The sequence below is a fragment of the Diceros bicornis genome, chromosome 12 (assembly GCF_020826845.1).
Source record: "Diceros bicornis minor isolate mBicDic1 chromosome 12, mDicBic1.mat.cur, whole genome shotgun sequence".
Classification (NCBI taxonomy): domain Eukaryota; kingdom Metazoa; phylum Chordata; class Mammalia; order Perissodactyla; family Rhinocerotidae; genus Diceros; species Diceros bicornis.
Genome location: NC_080751.1, coordinates 51,093,506 through 51,118,685, shown reverse-complemented (window position 1 = coordinate 51,118,685; position 25,180 = coordinate 51,093,506). Strand labels below are relative to the sequence as shown.

Genomic DNA, 25,180 nt, shown 5'->3' with positions numbered 1-25,180 from the left:
CAAAAACCCATCATATAACAACGTGTAACACCTTGAATCATTTTTCATTTTCACATTTTATGTGTTCATTACATAGTTTTTTCTTTTTGTTTATTTTGTTCTTTTTACCCCCCCTCTGTTGCATAGAGAAGCTGCAACCAGTTTTGCAATTTTCCAAGTCACAAACGGACGTCTATAACGACAGTACTAACTTGACATGCCGCAATGGACATCTCCAGTCAGGTGGGTTTAGGTTAACTAACACGTAAAGTAATAAAGCTTGCGTGAAAGTAGAGTCCTCCTTAACCTGCTAATATTGGTTTAATTTTATAATGCTAGATTTGATTGGTTTTTGTTTCCACAGGGCTATGTTGAAAATACAGTATCCCTATCATCATTCATGGTGTAGAAAAGTGTAACAAGATATAACCATTCTCAACATGCTTTGTGTACTTTGCAGCCTCCAGTTTTTGAGATTATATAATATGAAGGTTCATTTTCCTAAATTATTAAAATATCCTTTTGTTTCTTTTGTGTTTTTAGCTTTTGTGTTTTTCTCATGGATAGCTGTAACAAATTTTTGTGAAGTAGTTTTTTAGGATAGATTTTAATTTTTCTTATATATCAATTTTCATTGCACATCAGTTTTCATGTATATTATACATGAATGCTTTATCATAGTACCTGTTAGAAAAACTTCGAAGCTGAGTTGACATAGTGAGGAGAAACATTAGAATACTGTTACTTACTGTGGGTTATATTTGTTTTCCGTGAACTTTTGGGTATCAACTCCTACAGAAGATTAAATGCTGTTTTGTTTTGTTTTGTTTGGGTGGGAGGAATCTTCATCTGCTAGGATCTCTGACATCAGTTGGTTTTATTGGTGACTTTTTCACCTTCTCTTCCTGGGACCCATTAAAAAAAAAAAAATCAAACTATCTTATTTCAGATCCCTAGTAATCTGTCTGCTCTATTAATTCTGTTTTCTGGTTAGGAGGACATATTGATTTCACAGCTCATTTCTATGGCACTGGTGTTTGATACCTGTTGAGCCCTAATGAATGAGGTGGCTCACTCAGGTCCAGTTTATTAGTGTCACCCACTTCTGGAACATCCTGTGATGTTTCACTTAGAGAGTTACTTCATCACTCTTAGGAAATAGTGATACCAAAGTCTACAGTGTATTATCTACAATGTACAATTTTCAGCTCAAAATTACTAGACATGCAAAGAAATAGGAAAGTGTGATGCTTACTCAAGAAGAAAAATCAGTCACTAGAAACTGACTCTAGAGTGGGCCCAGATGTTGAATTTAGCAAAAACTTTAAAGCGGCTATTATAGGCCGGCCCCGTGGCTTAGTGGTTAAGTGCGTGTGCTCTGCTGCTGGCAGCCCGGGTTTGGATCCCAGGCGCGCACCGACGCACCGCTTCTCCAGCCATGCTGAGGCCGAGTCCCAAATACAGCACCTAGAAGGATGTGCAGCTATGACATACAACTATCTACTGGGGCTTTGGGGGAAAAATAAGTAAATAAAATTATTAAAGCAGCTATTATAAATATGTTCAAAGAATTAAAAGAAAATATGGCATCAGTTAACAAACCTGCAATCTTCACAGGTAATATAAACTGCACAATAAAAATAATAGAAATTCTAAAGTTGATAAGTACAGTTGCAGAAATAAAAAATTTACTAGATCACCTCAACAGCAGATTGAAGATGTTAAATGAAAGATTCAGTGACCTTGAACTTAGATCAATAGAAATTACTAAATCAGATGACTCCTGTATCGTCAGAAAGCAGATTAGTGATTGCCTAGGGCCAGGGGCAATAAGAGGGATGGAGTGCAAATGGATACAAGGAGACTTTAGGCTATGATGGAAACATTTTGTGTCTTGATTTTAGTGGATATTTCACAGTTATATTTATCTTTATAGACTCATCAAATTGTACACTTTAAATGGATGCAATTTATTATTTGTAGATTATAACTCAAGAAGGTTGATTAAAAAATAAATGCTGAAAAGTTTATAAAGAGAAAAATAATATTCCCCTTCCTACCTCTTCCTTTTTTTTTTTTTTTTTTTGTGAGGAGATCAGCCCTGTGCTAACATCTGCCAATCCTCCTCTTTTTTTTGCTGAGGAAGACTGGCCCTGGGCTAACATCTGTGCCCATCTTCTTCCACTTTATGTGGGATGCCACCACAGCATGGCTCGCCAAGCAGTGTGTTGGTGTGCCCCGGGATCCAAACCGGTGAACCCTGGGCCGCCGCAGCGGAGCGCGCACACTTAACCACTTGCGCCACCGGACTGGCTCCCTTCCCACCTCTTCCTTCGTTGCTACTTACCTTCACCCCTATGTTTAACTTTTTGCTATTTTTTCTCATGCTTCCTACTATATTTTCAAATATTGTTCTTATATTATGATTTCTGATTTATCAGTTTTTGGTAAATATTAACTTATTTGGGTGGAAGAAGGCTTAATTCTCTTATGCCAGCATTACTCCCTATATATATGTGTGTGTATCACTATTTTTAGTTATATTGAAAAGTCATATTTAACATATTATTATGACTTAGTAAATATTGTTTACCCAAATAGTATATTCTAATTATATTTCCTTTTTTCAGTTTTTCCTCTGCATAGATTATCAGATTTTTCTCATTCTCCAACTTTGTATTAGAGTTTTTTACTTTTTTTTTTTTTTTTTTTTGTGAGGAATATCAGCCCTGAGCTAACATCCACGCTAATCCTCCTTGTTTTTGCTGAGGAAGACTGGCCCTGGGCTAACATCTGTGCCCGTCTTCCTCCCCCTTATATGGGATGCTGCCACTGCATGGCCTGACAAGCAGTGCGTTGGTGTGCGCCCAGGATCCGAACCCGGGCCGCCAGCAGCGGAGTGTGTGCACTTAACCACTACGCCATGGGGCCGGCCCCTTTTTACTCCTTTCTGTGTTTAATTTGCCTTTTAACTAAAAGACCTCCTTTCGTAGTTCTTTTTTTTTTTTTTTTTAGATTTTATTTATTTATTTTTTCCCCCCAAAGCCCCAGTAGATAGTTGTATGTCATAGCTGCACATCCTTCCAGTTGCTGTATGTGGGACGCGGCCCCAGCATAGCTGGAGAAGTGGTGCGCGCCCGGGATCCGAACCCAGGCTGCCAGCAGCGGAGCGCATGCACTTAACCGCTAAGCCACGGGGCCGGCCCTCGTAGTTCTTTTAATGAGGGTTTGTAGATAGTAAACTCTCTTTAGCTTCTCTAATGACTGAAAATATCCTCATTCTTATGTGACAAGTTACCTGGATGAAGAATTGATATGGGTTAACACTTTTTCCTTCATCATTTTGAACGTACACCATTGCCTACTGACCTTTGTTATTTTGTATGAAAAGTCTGCTGTCATTCTCATAGTTCCTTGTGGAAATTTCTATCCATTTATAGTCTCAGGACTGTATATTTTCTGTCTGAAGAAATTCTTCTCCAGTCTCCTTTTTTTCCTCTGAAATAAGTGATATTTATCATCACCCCAGAGAGATCTTGCTTGCCTTCACATCTTTGCTTTGCTTATTGTCACATTGGATTGCTTTCCTGCTTCTTCCCTTAGGGTCACTATCCATTAGTTCCTTGAACATATGATTTGGAACTTTCCGTTTATCTACTGGAGAAAACCCTTGATCAGGCCAGCCCGATGGCATAGTGATTAAGTTTGCTTGCTCTGCTTCAGCGGCCCGGGCTTCACAGGTTCGGATCCCAGGCACGGACCTATGCACTGCTCATCAAGCCATGCTGTTGCAGGCGTCCCACATATAAAGTAGAGGGAGATAGGCACAAGATGTTAGCTCAGGGCTAACCTTCCTCACCAAAAAAAAAGAAAAAGAAAAAAACCTTGATCACCTTACTCTGTTCTGAGGTTTCTTATCATTTGGATATACCTTTACTAATTATCATATATCTGTTCTCTATTTTTCTTCTTTTTTTTTCCCTTTGTTCTCCCCAAAGCCCCAGTAGATAGTTGTGTGTCATAGTTGCACATCCTTCTAGTTGCTGTATGTGGAACGCCGCCTCAGCATAGCCAGACAAGTCGTGTGTCGGTGCACGCCCGGGATCCGAACCCGGGCCACCAGTATCAGAGCGCACGCACTTAACCGCCAAGCCGCCAGGCCGGCCCTCTATTTGTCTTCTATACATTGAATCTGTTCTTGAGGAAAAGGACCATATTTCCTTTTTTGTTATTGTTTTTCATCTTCTAGTATACGGTGCATATTGGACATTTGATATACTTGTTTGTTTAATTAAATGGTTCTTCAACTCTAAGACCCTTGGGGAGATAGGGATAGTTTCAGCTCCTAAAAGTGACTGAAATAATTCTGGAAGACCTATTCATTTATGCCCTAGAACAACAATCCGAGATAGTCTAGAGTGAGTCTGCAATAATCTTCATGATTATCATAAATTTGATTATCGTAATCTAAGTGAATACCTCAAAGTTGGTTGAGTGGTTACATGGTCAAAACTGTCTCTTTCTCAATGCTATGTAGTCTTCCACTTGTTTTAGAGGTCCTGATTTTTGTCCCACGCTGTCAATTAAAAATTGACTCTCCATGTTCAGAATTTTATTTTAAGGTATCCTGAATGTTGGTTTTTCTCTTTACTTCAATTTTATTTACTCTTTCTGATTTTGCAACAATTTACCTGAGGTAAACTATTTGGTTCTCTAAATAAATAAGCTGATTTCTTATACCAATTTAGAGTGCTTTGTTTCCTTAAACCATATTAAGGATTTGATGCCAATAGCAAGAATAAGGCTTTTGTCTTTTCTCTTGGCTACTCTAATTTGCTGACTGATTTAACATTTGCCTTCACAGTAAACATTGTTATTAATAAACTGTGTTTGTTAAGTAGTATATAAAAATATTATTTAGAAGCAGTGAGCTTTGAACATTTAAAAGCCTGTAATCTGTGTAAAAGAGCACTGTAGGTAGGTAGGTCAAGTAACCTTTCAGACTTAGTTGAAGGTGTTGTATATATGTCTGTTGACGTATATACAGCACTTCTTTATACCCTTGAAATTTAAATTGACTAAAAAACTCTTTTGGTGGGCACGGAGTGTGAGCTTTCATATTTTATAGTCTTAAAAGTTTGGGACCAAGGTAGTGCTGCGCCGTTTTTTCCTCTGTACAACCTATCCCTGATGCTTTTACTGCATTTTGTTTCTTCAATATTGGGCAGCTTTATTTGCTCCATATCCTTTTTATATCCTTCTCTTGTCCCCACAAATAAAGTTGTTTCTTCTTATTACAAATACATATTCTTTATAAGGAAATTAGAATGTACGTCAGGAAAAAGAAAAACTTAACCACAATCTCGTCCACCCAGTGACAACCTTTGTGGACACCCTAATATATATTCTGATGGAAATCTTATTTTGAAATATTGCTGAAGTAAAAAAAAAAAATTAGCTTGGTTTTGCACATTTGTACTGGTCTGTAATATTACTTTTTATGATGTTTTAGCCACAGTTTTCTAACCACAATGGTTTTACTTTTTCCTTGATAGAAAGTGGAGCTGTTCCAAAAAGAAAAGATCCCTTAACACACACTAGTAATTCACTGCCCCGTTCAAAAACAGTTATGAAAACTGGATCCACAGGTCTTTCAGGCCACCACAGAGCACCTAGTTGCAGTGGTTTATCCATGGTATCTGGAGTGAGACAGGGACCTGGTCCTGGAACTGCCACTCATAAGGTATTTAGAGACAGTAACTTTAACTGCTATGCCTTTGCAAATAGAAAATTTTGAACATGTTATTCTTGCTTAAGTTTATTACAAGTACTTTATAATGCCTTAGGGAATTGATAAGTTTCCACCAAGTTGCATATGATTTTTCTTTTTATAAATCTACAAGGGCAACTTGCTATTAAAAAGCAAATCTTATTTTAACTCCTTTTGGACCTATTTAGGCTTTTCATAGTAAGTTTGCTTATCCAGTCTGTTTCATATAATGCTATGTAGTTAATTTTAAATTTGATCTTTTATTTAAATCTATGTAAATATTTTATAACATTAAACATACCTAGAGTCTCCTTATAATTCTAACAAGGATCAAAATTATATTACTGCATTGTCATAGAGCCTTTTTATTTTATAGTAGCTAAATCTCTTTGGATAAAATCCTGTATAAACCTACTTCATGCCAAATGTAGTTCTGTAATGAATACCATGTTACCTTGGAATGAATATACAATTTTTGGATTTTTATATTCTTTTTCTGATTTTTAAACCTTTAATTCTGTGAACTTTAAGATTAATTTGCTTGTGAAAAGTGTAAATGTTAGATTGTGTTTTCACATTAAAATTTTGTGTCCTTTAAGAGTACTCCAAAAGCAAATAGAACAAATAAACCGTCTACCCCTACAACTGCTGCTCGTAAAAAGAAAGACATGAAGAATTTTAGGAATGTAGACAGCAACCTTGCTAACCTTATAATGAACGAAATTGTGGACAAGTAAGTTTTGCCATCTAAAGTGTTTTGTTTTACAGTTTTTATTTTTTAATTTAATTTATAAAATATATCATGAATAAGAGAAAATAAATACCTTGTTTAATTTACATGTTTAATTTTTATATTGGTTTTCAATTACTGTAAATTTGTAAAAAACAATTGCTTCACTGATTTAACAATAGTTTCACAGTTAACATAAAAATGGCTATGTTTCATAGAGCTTAGAATTCATATTATAATAACTGAAGCATATTTCTATCGTGGAGCTAACTGAAATTCTCTCTCTTAGTGGAACGGCTGTTAAATTTGATGATATAGCTGGTCAAGAGTTGGCAAAACAAGCGTTACAAGAAATTGTTATTCTTCCTTCTTTGAGGCCTGAGGTAAGGACTTATATTATCATTTTCCTGTAATGTCATCTATTACTGAATCCATAGTAGCAGTAAAGAAATGTTTGAGCTATGCTAGAATGATTAATTCATATAACAGTAGATTTAATGTTTTTAAAAAGAAAAGACATTAGCAACTGGTGTTGACTACTTATTATAGGAGAGGAGAATAACTGTGAGTGTTACTAATTCCCAATCCATTTCTAACATTTAGAGGAAAAATAGGTAACAGGAAATAATTTTTATATCAAAGTAAGAAGGATTTAAAATTAAGAGACATAAATCATACTGGAGAAAAGGGAAATTACGATAAAATTATTCAAGTTTAAGTTTGTAGAACAATTTCTAAAAGAATTATTTTCAAGGATATTAAGTCATCAAAGTAAGTAGAGAGCCAGTAAATGATAGGTAGGGGCCTAACTTTCCATCCCATATTTTTAGACTCACTAAGGAAGTTAGGTAATCTTGCAATTGATAATAAGTACTTGATTTTCCATACTTAGCACATTTTGGATTTTCACAATTCACAGATTGCATATTTGATGCTGTTCGATAATGTTGCAAAAAATAAATCTGAGGATCCACTTCTGGATCACTTATTTCTCTTCTTGAACCTTCAAGTCTTATGGACCCATTTACAATATCTAGTGAAAATAGATGTTCTATGGCACATTCTGATGAATACGCTTTTGAATGAATGCGTAAAGGTTGCGTGGCTCTGTTTTTCCATGGTCTCAGTCATTCTCATACTACCTTCGTGGTGTTTTTCATTTGTGAGTACCAATGGTAGTGAAACTTACTGAATATCTTTTAGGTCTGCTTTCTTTATTTTACTTCTTTTTTTGTGAGGAAGATCAGCCCTGAGCTAACATCTACGCCACTCCTCCTCCTTTTGCTGAGGAAGACTGGCCCTGAGCTAACATCCATGCCCATCTTCTTCCACTTTATGTGGGACGCCGCCACAGCATAGCCTGACAAGCGGTGCGTCGGTGCCCGCCCGGCATCCGAACCCCAGGCTGCCAACAGCGGAGCACGCGCACTTAACTGCTACGCCACGGGGCCGGCCCCTTTATTTTACTTCTTACTCATTCTAAGTAGCTATGTACATGAAATCACTGGTTTGATATAGTAATTGAAATTTTGCTAATACACAATAAAATAACCAGGGAATTATTAAAATAGAAAGCATTTGTCCTTATGTGAACCAAATCTCTCTCTTGTACCACCTGAGGCCACACTTCAGGAGACATATTGTAGCTTATATAGTGGGCTAACTTTTTGCTGGATTTATATAAGAGTGGTAAATGCAGTGGATTGAATATTGACAAAAAAATGCTTGTTGAAAGGATTCATGTAATTGTAGACCTAAAAAGGATCTTAGCAGGCATCTAGTCCATTGGTAAAGAAACTAGTCCCAAGAGCTAAAATTACTTGCTCAAGATTGTAGGTAAGTAGTGGACCTCGGAAATGAAATAAAAATAAGATTCCTAAGATTAGAACTGCTTCCTCTGGGCCGGCCCCGTGGCTTAGCGGTTAAGTGCGCACGCTTCGCTACTGGTGGCCCGGGGTTCGGATCCTCGGCGCGCACCGACGCACCACTTCTCCGGCCATGCTGAAGCCACGTCCCACATACAGCAGGTAGAAGGATGTGCAACTGTGACATACAACTATCTACTGGGCTTTGGGGAAAAAAAGGAGGAGGATTGGCAATAGATGTTAGCTCAGAGCCGGTCTTCCTCAGCAAAGAGAGGAGGATTAGCATGGATGTTAACTCAGGGCTGATCTTCCTCACCAAAAAAAAAAAGAACTGCTTCCTCAATGCTATAGGTGCCACGTAATAATTAAATGTGGGTTTTAGTATTTATTAAGTGCCTTGCTTTTTAGGGTAGAAAAATATCTAAAATTGTGAAGGTAGTACTAAGGAAATAGACTGTGCTAGAAAAGTCATTCAGCTTCTGCTTTACCCATACCTTTAGAGAACACAGTTTTCCACCTGTCACTTTAGAACTTATTTATTTTTAAGTAATTCTTTATTTTTTTTCATTTATAGTCTATTAATGATGAACCTTTAGCTCCATTATATCACACATTCCCTACCCCTCTCCTCCCAGTAGTTATATCACAGCTATAAGTTAAATCAATATTCAGTGCTTATAAATATTATTCAGTACAAAGTCAAGTAGAGTATTATGTTATTTTTTTCTTGTATATCTTTTTTCCCCCCTAGAGTAAATAAGTGTGTTATATTTTTTTATTTGCTTAGTTTTCAACTTACTAAATGATAATTTTTCCTACGCCGTTCCAATCCAATTTTCCCCATGGTGAAACCAATCCAAAAATCTGTTTAGCTCTTTTTTTTTTTTTCTTGGAACCACTTTTCCTGGAACCACCTTCTTCTGTTCCATTCAAGACCAGTTGTTCTCTATGCTTATTTCGAAGCTATTTTATAAGCTCTCTTCACCATCTTTGTGGGACTTTCCTTTGTCTTTTTATTATGTTGGATCTGTTGAGTGTTTCTGGATTCCATATTTTCTACTTTCATGGTTTATTTTCTCATTTTGATGGCGTACATCCTCCAATAAGTTCCTGAAAAGGGGTCATGTGAGGCAATTTTTTGAGATTTCACATATCTGAAAATATATGTATTTTACCATCTTCCCTTGTTGATAATTTCATTGAATGTCATTTAGGTTGGAAATTATTTTCCCTTATCATTTTAAAAGCGCACTGTCCATTGTATTCTAGCGTCTAGTGTTGCTTTGAATTAGATACAAAGGATCAGGAATCAGAATAGCAATGGACTTCTCATTGTTATTTCTCAAAGCATTTGGGATCTTCTCTTTTTCTGTGCTGTTCTGATATTTTACTATTTGCTTGTTGCATTTTCTTTTTCTCATTTTTTTTCTTAGTGGGCGCCTTTCTAGATATTCGTCCTTCAGTTCTGAAAAAGGTTCTAGAATTCTTTAATTATTTCCCTTTACTGTCTTTGTTTCATCTTTCTGAAAGTTTTTTAAGATAGTTCTTAAACCCTGCCGAATTGGTCTTCTGGGTTTTTTTCTTTCCTCTTTAGTCTTCATTTCTTTGTCCTTTGTTGTACTTGCTGGGAGATTTCATCAAATTAAATTTTCCAACTATTTCCCCAAAATTTCAGATAATATATCTAAACTCTTCCTTATCCTCTGATTGATCCTTTTTTATAGCTCCCTATTCTTGTTTCACAGATGCAGTATCTTCTTTTATGTTTCTGAGAATTATAGCTTTTGTGAAGTTTTGTTTACCGCATTCTTTGTTTATTCTTCTTTTTTTTTTTCTTTTTTCTTTGAACTTTTTCATATTGGAAGCTTCTCACAAGTATCTGGTTGTCATGGTTTTTCATTCACACTAGAGACGAACAATAAAAATGTTGATTGGCAACACTATACAGGTAAGTAGAGCTTGTTGACTAGTAGGAGCTTCTTGATCACAGAATGATCAAGCAGTAAGCCTGGTATTTATTTATTTGGTTTCTCCAAATATCTGTAGCTCTAGGTCTTTGTTTTTGGAGTTGAATTTAATGATTCTTTAGAAAAGGATTTTCTAGTCACTTGTTTGGAGAATATAGTAATATAGTCTTGACCCTTGACTGTTGGTGTTGTAGAAACTGGGTGGGAGAAGATGACTTAGTTTTCTATTAGATCAAGCCAATGAAATTACTGTTTGTTTTTTTTGTGTGTGTGTGAGCAAGATCAGCCTTGAGCTAACATCCGTGCCAATCTCCCTCTCTTTGCTGAGGAAGACTGGCCCTGAGCTAACATCTGTGCTGATCTTCCTCCACTTTATGTGGGACGCCACCACAGCATGGCCTGACGAGCGGTGCATCGGTGCGTGCCCAGGATCCCAAACCCGGGCCGCCAGCAGCGGAGCACACGCACTTAACCACTATGCCACAGGGCCAGCCCTGAAATTACTGTTTTAATAGGTCAAAAATAGTTGAGTATCTTTGTTTGCAGGTGACATGGTTGTCAATGTAGAAAAATCCCAAAGATTTAACAGAAAATCTCCTAGAACTAATAAGTGATTGTAGCAGAGTTGCAGGATACAAAGTTAATACATAAAAGTTCATTGCTTTCTTAAATACCAGCAATGAACAATTGGAATTTGAAATAAAAAACACAATATCATTTACATTAACACCAAAAAAAATTAAATACTTAGGTATAAATCTAACAAAATATATGACATCTACATAAGGAAAACCATAAAACTCTGATGAAAGAAATCAAAGATCTCAGTAAATGGAGAGATACTTCATATAAATGGGTAGGAAGACTCAATATTATCAAGATGTCAGTTCTTCTGAAGTTGATATATAGTTTTAACACAATCTCAGTCAAGACTCCAGTAAGTTATCTTGTGGATATTGGCAAAGTGATTCTAAAGTTTATATGGAGAGGCAAAAAACCCAGATGAGCCAAGGCAGGAGAAGAACAAAGTAGGAGAGCTGACACTACCTGACTTCAAGACTTACTGTAAAGCTGCAGTAATCATGCAGCATTATTCATAATAAGCAGCCAAGACATGCAGGCACCTTTCATGTCCATTGATAGATGAATAGATAAAGAAAATGAATAGCTAAATATAATGGAATATTATTTAGTTGTAAAAAAGAAGGAAATCCTGCCATTTGTGACGACATGGATGGACGTTGAGGGTATTAAGCTAAGTGAAATAGGTCAGACAGTGAAAGACAAATACTGTATGATCTCATTTACATGTGGAATCTAAAAACATTGAACTCATAGAAACAGAAAGTAGAATGGTGATTGCCAAGGACTGAGGGGTAGGGGAAATAAGATGTTGGTCAAAGGGTACAAACTTTCAGTTTTAAGTTGAATGAGTTCTGGAGATCTAATGTACAGCATGGTGACTATAGTTAACAATATTGTATTGTATACTTGGAAGTTGCTATGAGAGTAGAGCTTTAATGTTCTCACCATAACAACAACAAAGTGGTAATTATGTGAGGTGAAGGATGCGTTAACTAACCTTATTGTGATAAGCATTTTTTTTTTTTTGATTTTTATTGATATTTTAATGGTTTCTAACATTGTGAAATTTTGGGTTGTACATTTTTTTTTTTTGATTTTTATTGATATTTTAATGGTTTCTAACATTGTGAAATTTTGGGTTGTACATTTTTGTTTGTCCATCACCCCATATATGACTCCCTTCACCCCTTGTGCCCACCCCCCACCCCCCCTTCCCGGGTAACCACAGTCCAGTTTTCTCTGTCCATGTGTTGGTTTATATTCCACATATGAGTGAGATCATACAGTGTTTGTCTTTCTCTTTCTGGCTTATTTCACTTAACATAATACGCTCCAGGCCCATCCATGTTGTTGCAAATGGGACGATTTTGTCTTTTTTTATGGCTGAGTAGTATTCCATTGTATATATATACCACATTTTCTTAATCCAATCGTCAGTCGAGGGACACTTAGGTTGCTTCCACTTCTTGGCTATGGTGAATAATGCTGCAATGAACATAGGGGTGCATAAGCCTCTTTGGATTGTTGATTTCAGGTGCGTTGGATAGATTCCCAGTAGTGGGATGGCTGGATCATAGGGCATCTCTATTTTTAATTCTTTGAGGAATCTCCATACCGTTTTCCATAGAGGCTGCACCAATTTGCATTCCCACCAGCTGTGTATGAGGGTTCCTGTTTCTCCACATCCTCTCCAACATTTGTTGTTTTTTGTCTTGGTGATTATAGCCATTCTAACGGGCGTGAGGTGGTATCTTAGTGTTGTTTTGATTTGCATTTCCCTGATGATTAGTGATGTTGAGCATCTTTTCATGTGCCTATTGGCCATCTGTATATCTTCCTTGGAGAAGTGTCTGTTCATTTCCTCTGCCCATTTTTTGATCGGGTTGTTTGTTTTTTTGTTGTTCAATTGTGTGAGTTCTTTATATATTATGGAGATCAACCCCTTGTCAGATGTATGTTTTGCAAATATTCTCTCCCAGCTGGTTGGTTGTTTGTTCATCTTGATTCTGATTTCATTTGTCTTATAAAAGCTCTTTAGTCTGATAAAGTCCCACTTGTTTATTTTTTCTTTAGTTTCCCTAGTCTGGGTAGGCATGTCATCCGAAAAGATTCCTTTAAACCCAATGTCAAATAGTGTGTTGCCTATATTTTCTTCTATGAGTTTTATAGTTTCAGGTCTCACCTTCAGGTCTTTGATCCATTTTGAGTTAATTTTTGTGAATGGCGATAGCACATGGTCCACTTTCATTCTTTTGCATGTGGATGTCCAGTTTTCCCAACACCATTTATTGAAGAGACTTTCCTTTCTCCATTGCATGTCCTTAGCACCTTTGTCGAAAATTAGCTGTCCATATATGTGTGGTTTTATTTCTGGGCTTTCAATTCTGTTCCATTGATCTGTGTGTCTGTTTTTGTACCAGTACCATGCTGTTTTGATTACTATTGCTTTGTAGTATGTTTTGAAGTCAGGAATTGTGATGCCTCCTGCTTTGTTCTTTTTCTTTAGGATTTCTTTAGCTATTCGGGGTCTTTTGTTGCCCCATTTAAATTTTAGTATTCTTTTTTCTATTTCTGTGAAGAATGTCATTGGGATTCTGATTGGGATTGCATTGAATCTGTAGATTGCTTTAGGTAATATAGACATTGTAACTATGTTTATTCTTCCAATCCACGTGCATGGGATATCTTTCCATTTCTTTATGTCATCATAGATTTCCCTCAATAATGTCTTGTAGTTCTCATTGTATAGGTCCTTCACCTCCTTGGTAAGATTTATTCCTAGGTATTTTATTCTTTTTGATGCAATTGTAAATGGTATTATCTTTTTGAGCTCTCTTTCTGTTAGTTCATTATTAGCATATAGAAATGCAACTGATTTTTGTAGATTGATTTTGTACCCTGCAACTTTGCTGTAGTTGTTGATTGTTTCTAACAGTTTTCCAACAGATTCTTTAGGGTTTTCTATATATACAATCATGTCATCTGCAAATAGTGAGAGTTTCACTTCTTCGTTACCTGTTTGGATTCCTTTTATTCCTTTTTCTTGCCTAATTGCTCTGGCCAAAACCTCCAGTACTATGTTGAACAGGAGTGGTGAGAGTGGGCAGCCCTGCCTCGTTCCTGTTCTCAGAGGAATGGCTTTCAGTCTTTCCCCGTTGAGTATGATGTTAGCTGTGGGTTTGTCATATATGGCCTTTATTATGTTGAGGTACTTTCCTTCTATTCCCATTTTATTGAGAGTTTTTATCATAAATGGATGTTGTATCTTGTCAAATGCCTTCTCTGCGTCTATTGAGACGATCATGTGGTTTTTATTCTTTGTTTTGTTGATGTGATGTATCACGTTGATTGATTTGCGGATGTTGAACCATCCCTGCGTCTCTGGTATAAATCCCACTTGATCATGGTGTATGATCTTTTTAATATATTGTTGTATTCGGTTTGCCAATATTTTGTTGAGGATTTTTGCATCAATGTTCATCAGCGATATTGGCCTGTAATTTTCTTTCTTTGTATTGTCTTTGTCTGGTTTCGGTATCAGGGTGATGTTGGCCTCATAAAATGATTCAGGAAGTGTTCCATCTTCCTCTATTTTTTGGAATAGTTTGAGGAGGATGGGTATTAAATCTTCTTTGAATGTTTGGTAAAATTCACTGGAGAAGCCATCTGGTCCTGGACTTTTATTTTTTGGGAGGTTTTTGATTACTATTTCAATCTCTTTACTTGTGATTGGTCTATTCAGATTCTCCATTTCTTCTTGGTTCAATTTTGGGAGGTTGTATAAGTCTAAGAATTTATCCATTTCTTCTAGATTGTCCAATTTGTTGGCATATAATTTCTCATAGTATTCTCTTATAATCCTCTGTATTTCCATGGTATCCGTTGTAATTTCTCCTCTTTCATTTCTAATTTTATTTACTTGAGCCTTTTCTCTTTTTTTCTTAGTTAGCCTGGCTAAGGGTTTGTCTATTTTTTTTATCTTCTCGAAGAACCAACTCTTTGTTTCATTAATCCTTTCTACTGTTTTTTTGGTCTCAATATCATTTATTTCTGCTCTGATTTTTATTATTTCTCTCCTTCTGCTGGCTTTGGGCTTTGTTTGTTCTTCTTTTTCTAGTTCTGTTAGGTGTAATTTAAGGTTGCCTATTAGGGCTTTTTCTTGTTTGTTAAGGTGGGCTTGTATCGCTATGAGTTTCCCTCTCAGGACCGCTTTTGCTGCGTCCCATATGGTTTGATATGGCATGTTATCATTTTCCTTTGTTTCCAGATAGTTTTTGATTTCTCCTTTAATTTCATCAGTGATCCATTGGTTGTTCAGTAGCATGTTGTGTAATCTCCACATTTTTGTCACTTTCCCAGTTTTTTTTTCCTGGTTCATTTCCAGTTTCATAGCCTTATGGTCTGAAAAGATGCTTGTTATGATTTCAATCTTCTTAAATTTATTGAGGCTTGCTTTGTTTCCCAACATATGGTCTATCCTAGAGAATGTTCCATGCGCGCTTGAGAAGAATGTGTAGTCAGCTGTTTTTGGGTGGAGTGCTCTGTATATGTCTACTAGGTCCATCTCGTCCAGTTTTTCATTTAAGTCTAATATTTCTTTATTAACTTTTTGTCTGGATGATCTATCCATTGCTGTAAGTGGGGTGTTAAGATCCCCTACTATTATTGTGTTGTTGTTGATTTCTCCTTTTAGGTTTGTTAATAGTTGTTTTATGTACATTGGTGCTCCTATGTTGGGTGCATATATATTTATAAGTGATATGTCTTCTTGATGGAGTGTCCCTTTTATCATTATATATTTCCCTTCTTTGTCTTTCTTAACCTGTTTTATCTTGAAGTCTACTTTGTCTGATATGAGTATGGCAACACCTGCTTTCTTTTGTTTGCCATTAGCTTGGAGTATTCCATCCTTTCACTCTGAGCCTGTGCTTGTCTTTAGTGCTAAGATGTGTTTCCTGAAGGCAGCATATTGTTGAGTCTTGCTTTTTAATCCATCCTGCCACTCTGTATCTTTTGATTGGAGAGTTCAATCCATTTACATTTAGGGTAATTATTGAAATATGAGGGTTGAATGTTGCTGTTTTGTCACTTATTTTCTGGTTCTTTTGCATTTCCTTTGTTTCTTGTCCCATTTGTTTTGGACTGCCAATTCAGTTTGGTTGTTCTGTCTTATGATTCTTCTAGTTTTCTCTTTGTTTATCATATGTGGTTTTAATTTGATTATTTGTTTAGTGGTTACCTTGAGGTTTGGGCGAAAAATCTTCTGTATGAGATAGTCCATTATCTGATAGCCTCCTATTTCCTTATACTAAGTCAATTCAGTCACTTTCGTCTTCCCCTTCTAAGTTGCTCTTGTTATACCTTATTCTATCTTGTGTTGTGGCTGTGTGTTTACAGTGATGAGGTTAAATTTATTTTTGGTGAATTTCTTCCTTTGATCTTTGAGTTTAGTATTTAAGTGGTTGCTAACCTATTCCGGTAAAGATCTACTATTTCTCTGTTTTTGTCTACCTACTTTTCTCCTTACTCCAAGCTTTGTGTTCCCTTTCTCTTCTTGTTTTCAGGCCTGAGGGCCTTCTTGAGTATTTCTTGTAGTGGCGGTCTCGTGGCCATGAACTCCCTTAGCTTTTGTTTATCTGGGAGAGTTACTATTTCTCCATCATATTTGAAGGATATTTTTGCTGGATAGATTATTCTTGGCTGAAAGTTTTTGTCTTTTAGTATTTTGAATATATCATTCCAGTCTCTTCTAGCCTGAAAAGTTTCTGTTGAGAAATCCGCTGAGAGCCTGATGGGAGTTCCTTTGTACGTTATTTTTTGTTTTTGTCTAGCTGCCCTTAATATTGTTTCTTTGTCGTTGACCCTGGCTAGCCTTACCACTAGGTGTCGTGGTGAAGGCCTTTGTCTGTTAATATATATAGGAGTCCTGTTGGCTTCGCTTACTGGTATTTCCTGCTCCTTCCCCAGATTTGGGAAATTTTCAGCTATTATTTCCTTGAATAGGCTCTCTGTTCCTCTTTCCCTCTCCTCTCCCTCAGGAATACCTATAATTCTTATGTTACATTTTCTAATAGAGTCTGATATTTCTCGGAGTCTTTCTTCATTTCTTTTTAGTCTTAGTTCTCTCTCTTCTTCCATCTGGAGTATATCTGTATTCCTATCCTCTAAAGTACTAATTCTTTCCTCCATATTGTCAGCTCTGTTCTTTAAAGATTCCAGATTCTCCTTTATCTCCTCCATTGTGTTCTTCATCTCCATCAGCCCTGATAGGTTTTTCTTTATGATTTCAATCTCTTTTGTGAAGAAACTCCTAATCTCATTTAATTGTTTGTCTGTGTTGTCTCATATTTCTTTGAGTGTTTTTATGATAGCTATTTTGAAATCTCTGTCATTTAGTTTATGGATTTCTGTGTCTTCGGGGTTGATTTCTGGGTGCTTGTCATTTTGTTTCTGGTCTGGTGATTTCATATATTTTTGCATTGTGGTTCCTGTGTTGGTTTTGATTTTCCTCATCCTGGAAGTCTCTGGTTGCAATTTCCACCTGCCGCCACTGTGTGGTGGTAAAGGGCTGTGTAGTCTAAGCCCCCTGCGCTCTGCCCCAGTTTTTCTGCTGCGATCTGCAGTTTTGTTTTGTTTTGTTTTGTTTCTTTTCCCCACTGCGATCCACGGGTCCAGTCCAGTTTATTCAGGTCTGCCTCGGACCGCTAGATCTGGTCGAGCTGCAGACTCCGGGTTGCAGGGAGGGGGGAGCTCTCTCTTTTGCCCTCTGGGTCCCTGACGTGGGAGGCTTCTCGTTTGCCCCTCTTTATCCGCTCTCTGGGTTGCTCAGATGTTGATGGTAGCCCTGTGGCTCCTCTGAGCCCTCTGTGCGGGAGTTTCCCACTGGCTGAGAGCGCCCGAAGAGCTACAGTTTCCCGCTGAGGGCCGCCCCTCCCCCCTCTCTGGGAGCCGCGCGGACCGGATCGCTGATCTGATGGGGAGGGAGCGGAGTTCTCCTTACCTCTCCCCACTTCCTCCGGGGGCCCAGCACGTTCCGCTCTCAGATGTGCGGCAGTGTGGATCCCTCCGCTCCAGCTTTTGACTGTCTGGGATTCCGTTGTTGGTCTGTGGCTGTTACTTTTGTTGTATTTTGTGGGGGAAGAATTCACGGGAAAGCTCACTCCGCCATGATGCTGACGTCACTCTGTGATAAGCATTTTGCGGTATACATGTGTGTCGGTCATCACATTGTACATCTCAAACTTACACAGTGCTATGTCAAGTATATCTCTCAATAAAGCTGGAAAAATATAAAAAACAGAAAAAGTGCTACAGTAATTAAGACAGCATGTCATTGGCAAAAGAACAGACAAATAGATCAGTAGAACAGAGAGCCCAGAAATAGACCCTTGCACATATAATCAACTGATCTTTGGTAAAGGAGCAAAGGCAATTTGATGGAGAAAGGATAGCCTTTTCCACAAATGGTGCTGGAACAACTGGACATCCACATGCAAAAAAATGAATCTAGACATGTACTTTATACCTTTCATAAAAATTAATTCAAAATTGGTCACAGACCTAAATGTAAAAGGCAAACTAAACTGTAAAACTCCTAGAAGATAACCTAGGAGAAAGTCTAGGTGATCTTTGGTTTGACGATGACTTACTGGATATAACACCAAAAGCATGATCCTTGAAAGGAAAAAATTGCTAAGTTGAAGGTCATTAAAATTCAAAACTTCTCTGTGAAAGACATTGTTAAGAGAATGAAAAGATAAGCTACAGACTGGGACAAAATCTTAGTAAAACTTATGATAAAGGACTGATATCTAAAATATGCAAAAAACTCTTAAAACTCAACAATAAGAAAACAAATAACCCAATTAAAAAATGGGCAAAAGTTCTGAACAGACACCTCACCAAAGAAGAGATCCCAGATGACAAACAGGCATATGAAGAAATACTCAACGTCATTCGTCATTAGGGAATCGCAAGTTAAACAACAGTAAGATATCCCTACCCACTTATTAGAAAGGCTAAAATTCAAAACACTGACAACACCAAATGCTGACAAGGCGGTGAAGTGAAGCAGCAGGAACTCTCATTCATTGCTGGTTGGGAAGGCAAAATGGTACAACCACTCCAGAAGACATTTTGACACTTTCTTACAAAACTAAACATACTCTTACCATGCTATCCAGCAATTGTCTCTATAACATTTACCCAAGTGAATCAAAAACTTAATATCCACACAAAAACCCGCACATGAATGTTTATAGTGGCTTTATTTGTAATTGCCAAAACTTGAAAGCAACCAAGATGTTTTTTAATAGAGATAGATATAAATAAACAATAGACAACAAATAAACAGACTGTGGTATATCCATATAATGAAATACTATTTAGCACTAAAAAGAAATGATCTATCAAGCCCCGAAAATACACAGAGGAACCTTAAGTGCATATTGCTAAATCAAAGAAGCCAATCTAAAAGGCTAATACCGTATGATTCTAACTGTATGACATTCTGGAATGGCAAAACTATGGAGACAGTAAAAAGATGAATGGTTGTCAGGGGTGCATGGGAAGGGAGGGAAGGTTGAATAGATAGAGCACAAGGGATTTTTTTAGGGCAGTGAAACTATTCTGTATGATACTGTAATGGTAGATATATGACACAAATAGTGAACCGGAACATAAACTATAGACTTCAGGTAATAATAACGTATCAATATAGGTTCATCAATTGAATAAATGTGCCACACTAATGAAAGATGTTAATAATAGGGGAACTTGGGGAAGTGAAGAGTTATATGGGAACTGTCTGTACTTTCCATTCAATTTTCTATAAACCTAAAACCACTCAAAAAAATAAAATATTTTTTTTTAAAGTTGGATATCAACCACTTTATATGGTTCAGCCTAAAAATACATACACTTTCACTGTTAAGTAAAGTGTTACCGTTCTGGTGCTTCTCCCTTGATTCCTGCCATGCCTGGTGTCCCTGAGTCTGGAGAATCTGGTTTATTTCTTTTTTTTTTTTCGTGAGGAAGATCTGCCCTGAGCTAACATCTGCCAATCCTCTTTTTGCTGAGGAAGACTTGCCCTGGGCTAACATCCATAGCCATCTTCCTCCACTTTATATGGGACGCCTGCCACAGCATGGCCTGACAAGCGGTGCATCGGTGCATGCCCGGGATCCAAACCAGCGAACCCTGGGCCGCCGCAGTGGAGTGTGCACACTTAACTGCCTGTGCCACTGGGCTGGCCCCCTGGTTTAATTTCTTTAGAGAATAAAATGTCTGCCTCCTTTGGTTGTGGAAGAGAGGTACTTGCCTGAGTGCTCTTAGCCGGGGCAGGAACATGGGTTCAGTTGTTTCTCATACAGTCGTCCCCCCTTATCTGTGGGGAATACGTTCCAAGACCCCCAGTGGGTGCCTGAAACTATGGATAGAACCAAACCATATATATACTATATTTTTTCCTATACATACATACCTATGATAAAGTTTAATTTATAAATTAGGCACAGTAAGAGATTAACAACAATAATAATAAAATAGAACAATTATAACAATATACTGTAATAAAAGTTACCATAGATCTTAGCAATCTCAGCATATGATTCTTTTTTTTTTTTTTGTGAGGAAGATCGGCCCTGAGCCAACATCTGCCAATCCTCCTCTTTTTGCTAAGGGAGACTGGCCCTGGGCCAACATCCATGCTCATCTTCCTCCACTTTTTTTCATATGGGATGCGGCCACAGCATGGCCCAACAAGCAGTGCATCGGTGTGTGCCCAGGATCCAAACCGACGACCTCTGGGCCGCCACAGCGGAGCACGTGCACTTAACTACTTGCGCCACTGCGCCGACCCCTGATTTTTTTCTTTCCCTATCAAGTCAAGAACTTTCACCTTTTCACTTAAAGGAAGCACTTTATAGTTTCTCTTTGGCCTATCCGAATGGCCAGCATCACTACTTGTGTGCTTTGGGGCTATTATTAAGTAAAAGAAAGGTTTCTTGAACATAGGCACAACAACAGAGGCAGTTGATCTGATAACCGAGAGGACTACTAAGTGACTAATGGGCGGGTAGCATATACAGTGTGGATACACTGGACAAAGGGATGATTCACATCCCGAGTAGGACAGAGTGGGGTGGCTCGAGATTTCATCATGCTACTCAGAACAGCGCGCAATTAAAAACTTATGAATTGTTTATTTCTGGAATTTTCCATTTAATATTTTTGGACCGCAGTTGATCTTGGGCAGCTGAAACCATGGAAAGCGAAACCTCAGATAAGGGGAGGACTACTATGCACTCTTTCAATCAGTTCCTCTGTTTTTGGCTGCCTACCTTACTGCTGCTTCCTCTGGTACCTGATGCTCCAATTCCTGAGCTTTTCCAGGTTCTTTTTTTTTTTTCCCCCTGAGGAAGATTAGCCCTGAGCTAACATCTGTTGCCAATCTTCCTCATTTTTTTTTGGCTTGAGGAAGATTAGCCCTGGTAACATCTGTGCCAGTCTTCCTCTACATATTGGTTGCCGCCATAAACCCAGGCTGCTGAAGCAGAACATGCTGAACTTAACCACTATGAACTATGCCACAGGGCCGGCTCATTTTTCCAGGGTTTTTTTGTTCACATCACCTTGCTCCTGGTATCTGAGTGTCCCTTCACAAGTAGACACTTAGGTTTTAGCTCCCTCAGCTCTGCTAAATAATTTACTACACTTTATCAGTTCTCCATCTGTAAAAATTTACTGTTCTCCATCTGCAAAAATTCATTTACTGTTATTTTGGTGAGATTTCTAAAGGAAGTAGAGAGGCCTACCTATGTTCAATGTGTCTTGTTTAACTAGTCTGCTTTCATTTTGATCTATGACGATTTAGTTTTGTTTCATTGTGTTTTCTTCTGTTTTTAATAATTATGCTAATTTATTGATTATGTATTCTCTTTAGTGCTCTGGGCAGCACTATTTGGGAGGATGCTGCTGAAAAATGGTGCTTTTTAGATGACAAATAATGCTTAAAATGTCTGGAAAACAATTGTCTCTAGAATCACAATTGTGAAGTAAAGTATATATTTTTAAGTTGTTCACAGGACTTAGAGCTCCCGCCAGAGGATTGTTACTCTTTGGTCCACCTGGAAATGGAAAAACAATGCTGGTAAGAATTCTTTTTAAATTTGAATGTTCTCCTGAGATATTAGAGATAATAATATGAAAAAAAGAAACTTGACCTTGTCCCTGAGTTTATTATTCATGGTTTGCTTTTTGCTATAATATACTTCTCTGAAGCTTTTAAACTACTTTTCAATGACAAAGTAGATGGAAAATCATATATGTTATCCTTAGTAGTATGTTTTGGGTTGGTTAAATTTAACAGTGTGTAATTTTCATTATTTTCCTCAGTTAAATAATAAAATTTTTACCTTAAAAGAGCTTACCTTGCTATATTGAGTATCTTCCTAAACCTTTATTTTTTTACTGTCTTAACAGCCTTATTTAAGTAATCAGCACGAGACAGATTTTTTTTCCCATATCTTTTTGCCTGAAGTTTTTACCAGGATCTGGATACCTCTTTCTCCTGCATGGCTCTTCTGGAGGGAAAAAGTAAATAGGGACAGAGTGACTTTTTCCCTTAGCTCTTTATCTTTCTCTAACCAGTTATCTTTCTACAACTAGGAGAAGAGTAACCCTCTTCTTTTTTTTTAACCTCTCCCTATCCATTCTCCCTTAGGAAAAAAGAGAGTGGAAAGAAGCACAGCTTTTCCTAGAACTTTTCCTCATTGTTGAGAAGGAAACACATTGATTGCCACATACTGGGAATTGTGTCATATCTTATATTTTTTGAAAATCTTTTCTAGTACTTAAATTGATGAAATGCAGTTATATTTTTAAAGCAGGATATTGAACTAATATAATATTTGCCCTTGTTTTTTAAAGGCTAAAGCTGTAGCTGCAGAATCTAATGCAACCTTCTTTAATATAAGTGCTGCAAGTTTAACTTCAAAATATGTGAGTGTTCCTTTTCCAGTATTGTCATATTTTAAGGTTGCTGTGTAAATGTTACTGTGTTAAGTATAAATGTTATTTACATTATACAAAAATGTGTTTCTATGAGTTTTATTTTATTTATTTATTTTTTTTGTGAGGAAGATCAGCCCTGAGCTAACATCCATGCCAATCCTCTTTTTGCTGAGGAAGACCAGCCCTGAGCTAACATCTGTTACCAATCCTCCTCCCCTTTTTCCCCTTTTCTCCCCAAAGCCCCAGTAGATAGTTGTACATCATAGTTGCACATCCCTCTAGTTGCTGTATGTGGGACACCACCCCCGCATGGCCGGACAAGTGGTGTGTCAGTGCTCGCCTGGGATCCGAACCCGGGCCACCAGCAGCGGAGCACGCACACTTAACTGCTAAGCCATGGGGCTGGCCCCTCTATGAGTTTTATATCTATTTAAATATGATGAATATCATTCTTCAAAGTAGAAGGTTATGTGCATTTGTTAGGCTCTTTAAAAATTAGAATTGTGCTGTCGAAGACTGTATTAGTTTGCTAGGGCTGTGTAACAAAGTACCAGAAACTGGCTCAAACAACAGAAATTTATTGTCTCACAGTTTTGGAGGCTAAAAGTCCAAGATCAACTTGGTGAAGTAATTGAGAGTAATTATATGATACCCTTTTCCTAGTCACATTTTGCTTCCTATGTGAAATTTTATAAGTAAAATTGTTATTAGAGTAGGTTTACCCACATTGTGCACATAATATAATGGAAAATACTGTCTTGGAAGTTAGGAGAGAGGGATTCCAACCCAACTTTTACATACTGAGCTGGCCTTAAAAAGTATCACTTTAGGCCTTAACTTCATCTATAAAGTGTTGATGTCATATGAGGTGATTTCTTGCAGTTCCTTCCAGCTCTGAGAATATTGTTTTGATGATTCTAAATCTGAGGCCATTCCTTTTTTTTTTAATTAAATTTTCAGTAAAAGAATAGATGCCACCTAGAGGATAGAAAAGTTTTTACAGTAGATTACCCCAAACCTCATGACTCTTATTTATTAGATGCTTTGGAGCATAGAATGGTTTTAGTATAGTGTCTCAGCCCCTGGGAATATCTCAGGGGATGTTCATAGACTTCTGGACTCCCTAGCAAAATTTTGATATTTTATTGGCAATGATATTGTGAGAATGAGATTTCACTTTCCAACTTATCTGCTTCTATAAATATACCTTGCAGCCTAGGGCTTAAGGAATATGCGCTGTCTCTTTCTCTCCCCTAGTCTTCCCTCTTTTCACTAGTTATATACCCCTGACTAGTAGCTATTCCATTCTCAAGTCTTAGGAATGCAGGGCAAAGCAAAACAGAGATATATTTTATTTTTTAAAGTACTTACCAGACTGTATTAAATAATAAATAGTCTGTTTTCTACAATTATGAGGTGTGCTCATTTCGGGAGCACATATACTAAAATTATAAGGGACAATTCAGTACCTTCCCCTGCCTTGCTGCCCGCCACCCCCATGCCTTAAACCAAATCTTTGGTTGTTGCAAAGAAACGAAATTAAATTCCTAGGTTCTAGACTTTCAATCATGAATTTTTAAAGGATGGAATAGTCTTGCATTTTATGTGTATAACAATGTATAATGCCTTGTTTTAGGTGGGAGAAGGGGAGAAATTGGTGAGAGCTCTTTTTGCTGTGGCTCGAGAACTTCAACCTTCTATAATTTTTATAGGTAAGAATATGTTTTCCAGCTAAGTTAGTTGAACATTTGTGAAATTTCCCTGTCAAAATATGAGAGATATGATAGGAAGGATTATTCAGAAGGAAAAAGTTTTAAAGAAGCACAGAATTAGAGAGTAGGACCCGTTATATTAGTAAATTAAGTTGTAAACTAGACTAATCTCAGATAACTCCTATAGTTGGCTTTTAATTAAGGTCTTATCCTTGTATTTCCTCTAGATGAAGTTGATAGCCTTTTGTGTGAAAGAAGAGAAGGAGAACACGATGCTAGTAGACGTCTAAAAACTGAATTTCTAATAGAATTTGATGGTGTAAGTGTTGATTGTGATATTTTTGATGTGGTAGCCTTTTAGTGTATATATTTTCCTGTTAAATAACCCAAATCAGAAATAGAGATATCTTTATTGTTTTTCTTTGTTATTACTTTATCTAAAAGTATTGAAAAAATTTTTTGGCTTACAGGTACAATCTGCTGGAGATGACAGAGTACTTGTAATGGGTGCAACTAACAGGCCACAAGAGCTTGATGAGGCTGTTCTCAGGTAGGGCGAT

The 25,180-nt window shown here is 37.2% G+C and overlaps 1 protein-coding gene across 4 annotated transcripts in view; it reads left to right on the top strand.

Moving 5' to 3' along the window:
- Window positions 1-25,180, top strand: part of SPAST (spastin) — a 65,872-nt gene that overhangs the window by 25,670 nt on the left and 15,022 nt on the right. For all 4 annotated transcript variants that reach the window (XM_058551489.1, XM_058551488.1, XM_058551487.1 and 1 more), the window contains exons 4-12: window positions 127-222; window positions 5,535-5,722; window positions 6,349-6,482; window positions 6,769-6,862; window positions 21,971-22,045; window positions 22,825-22,896; window positions 24,545-24,620; window positions 24,848-24,939; window positions 25,091-25,170. In XM_058551489.1, the coding sequence (XP_058407472.1) occupies window positions 127-222; window positions 5,535-5,722; window positions 6,349-6,482; window positions 6,769-6,862; window positions 21,971-22,045; window positions 22,825-22,896; window positions 24,545-24,620; window positions 24,848-24,939; window positions 25,091-25,170 (907 nt within the window). The remainder of the gene's footprint in view (window positions 1-126; window positions 223-5,534; window positions 5,723-6,348; window positions 6,483-6,768; window positions 6,863-21,970; window positions 22,046-22,824; window positions 22,897-24,544; window positions 24,621-24,847; window positions 24,940-25,090; window positions 25,171-25,180) is intronic.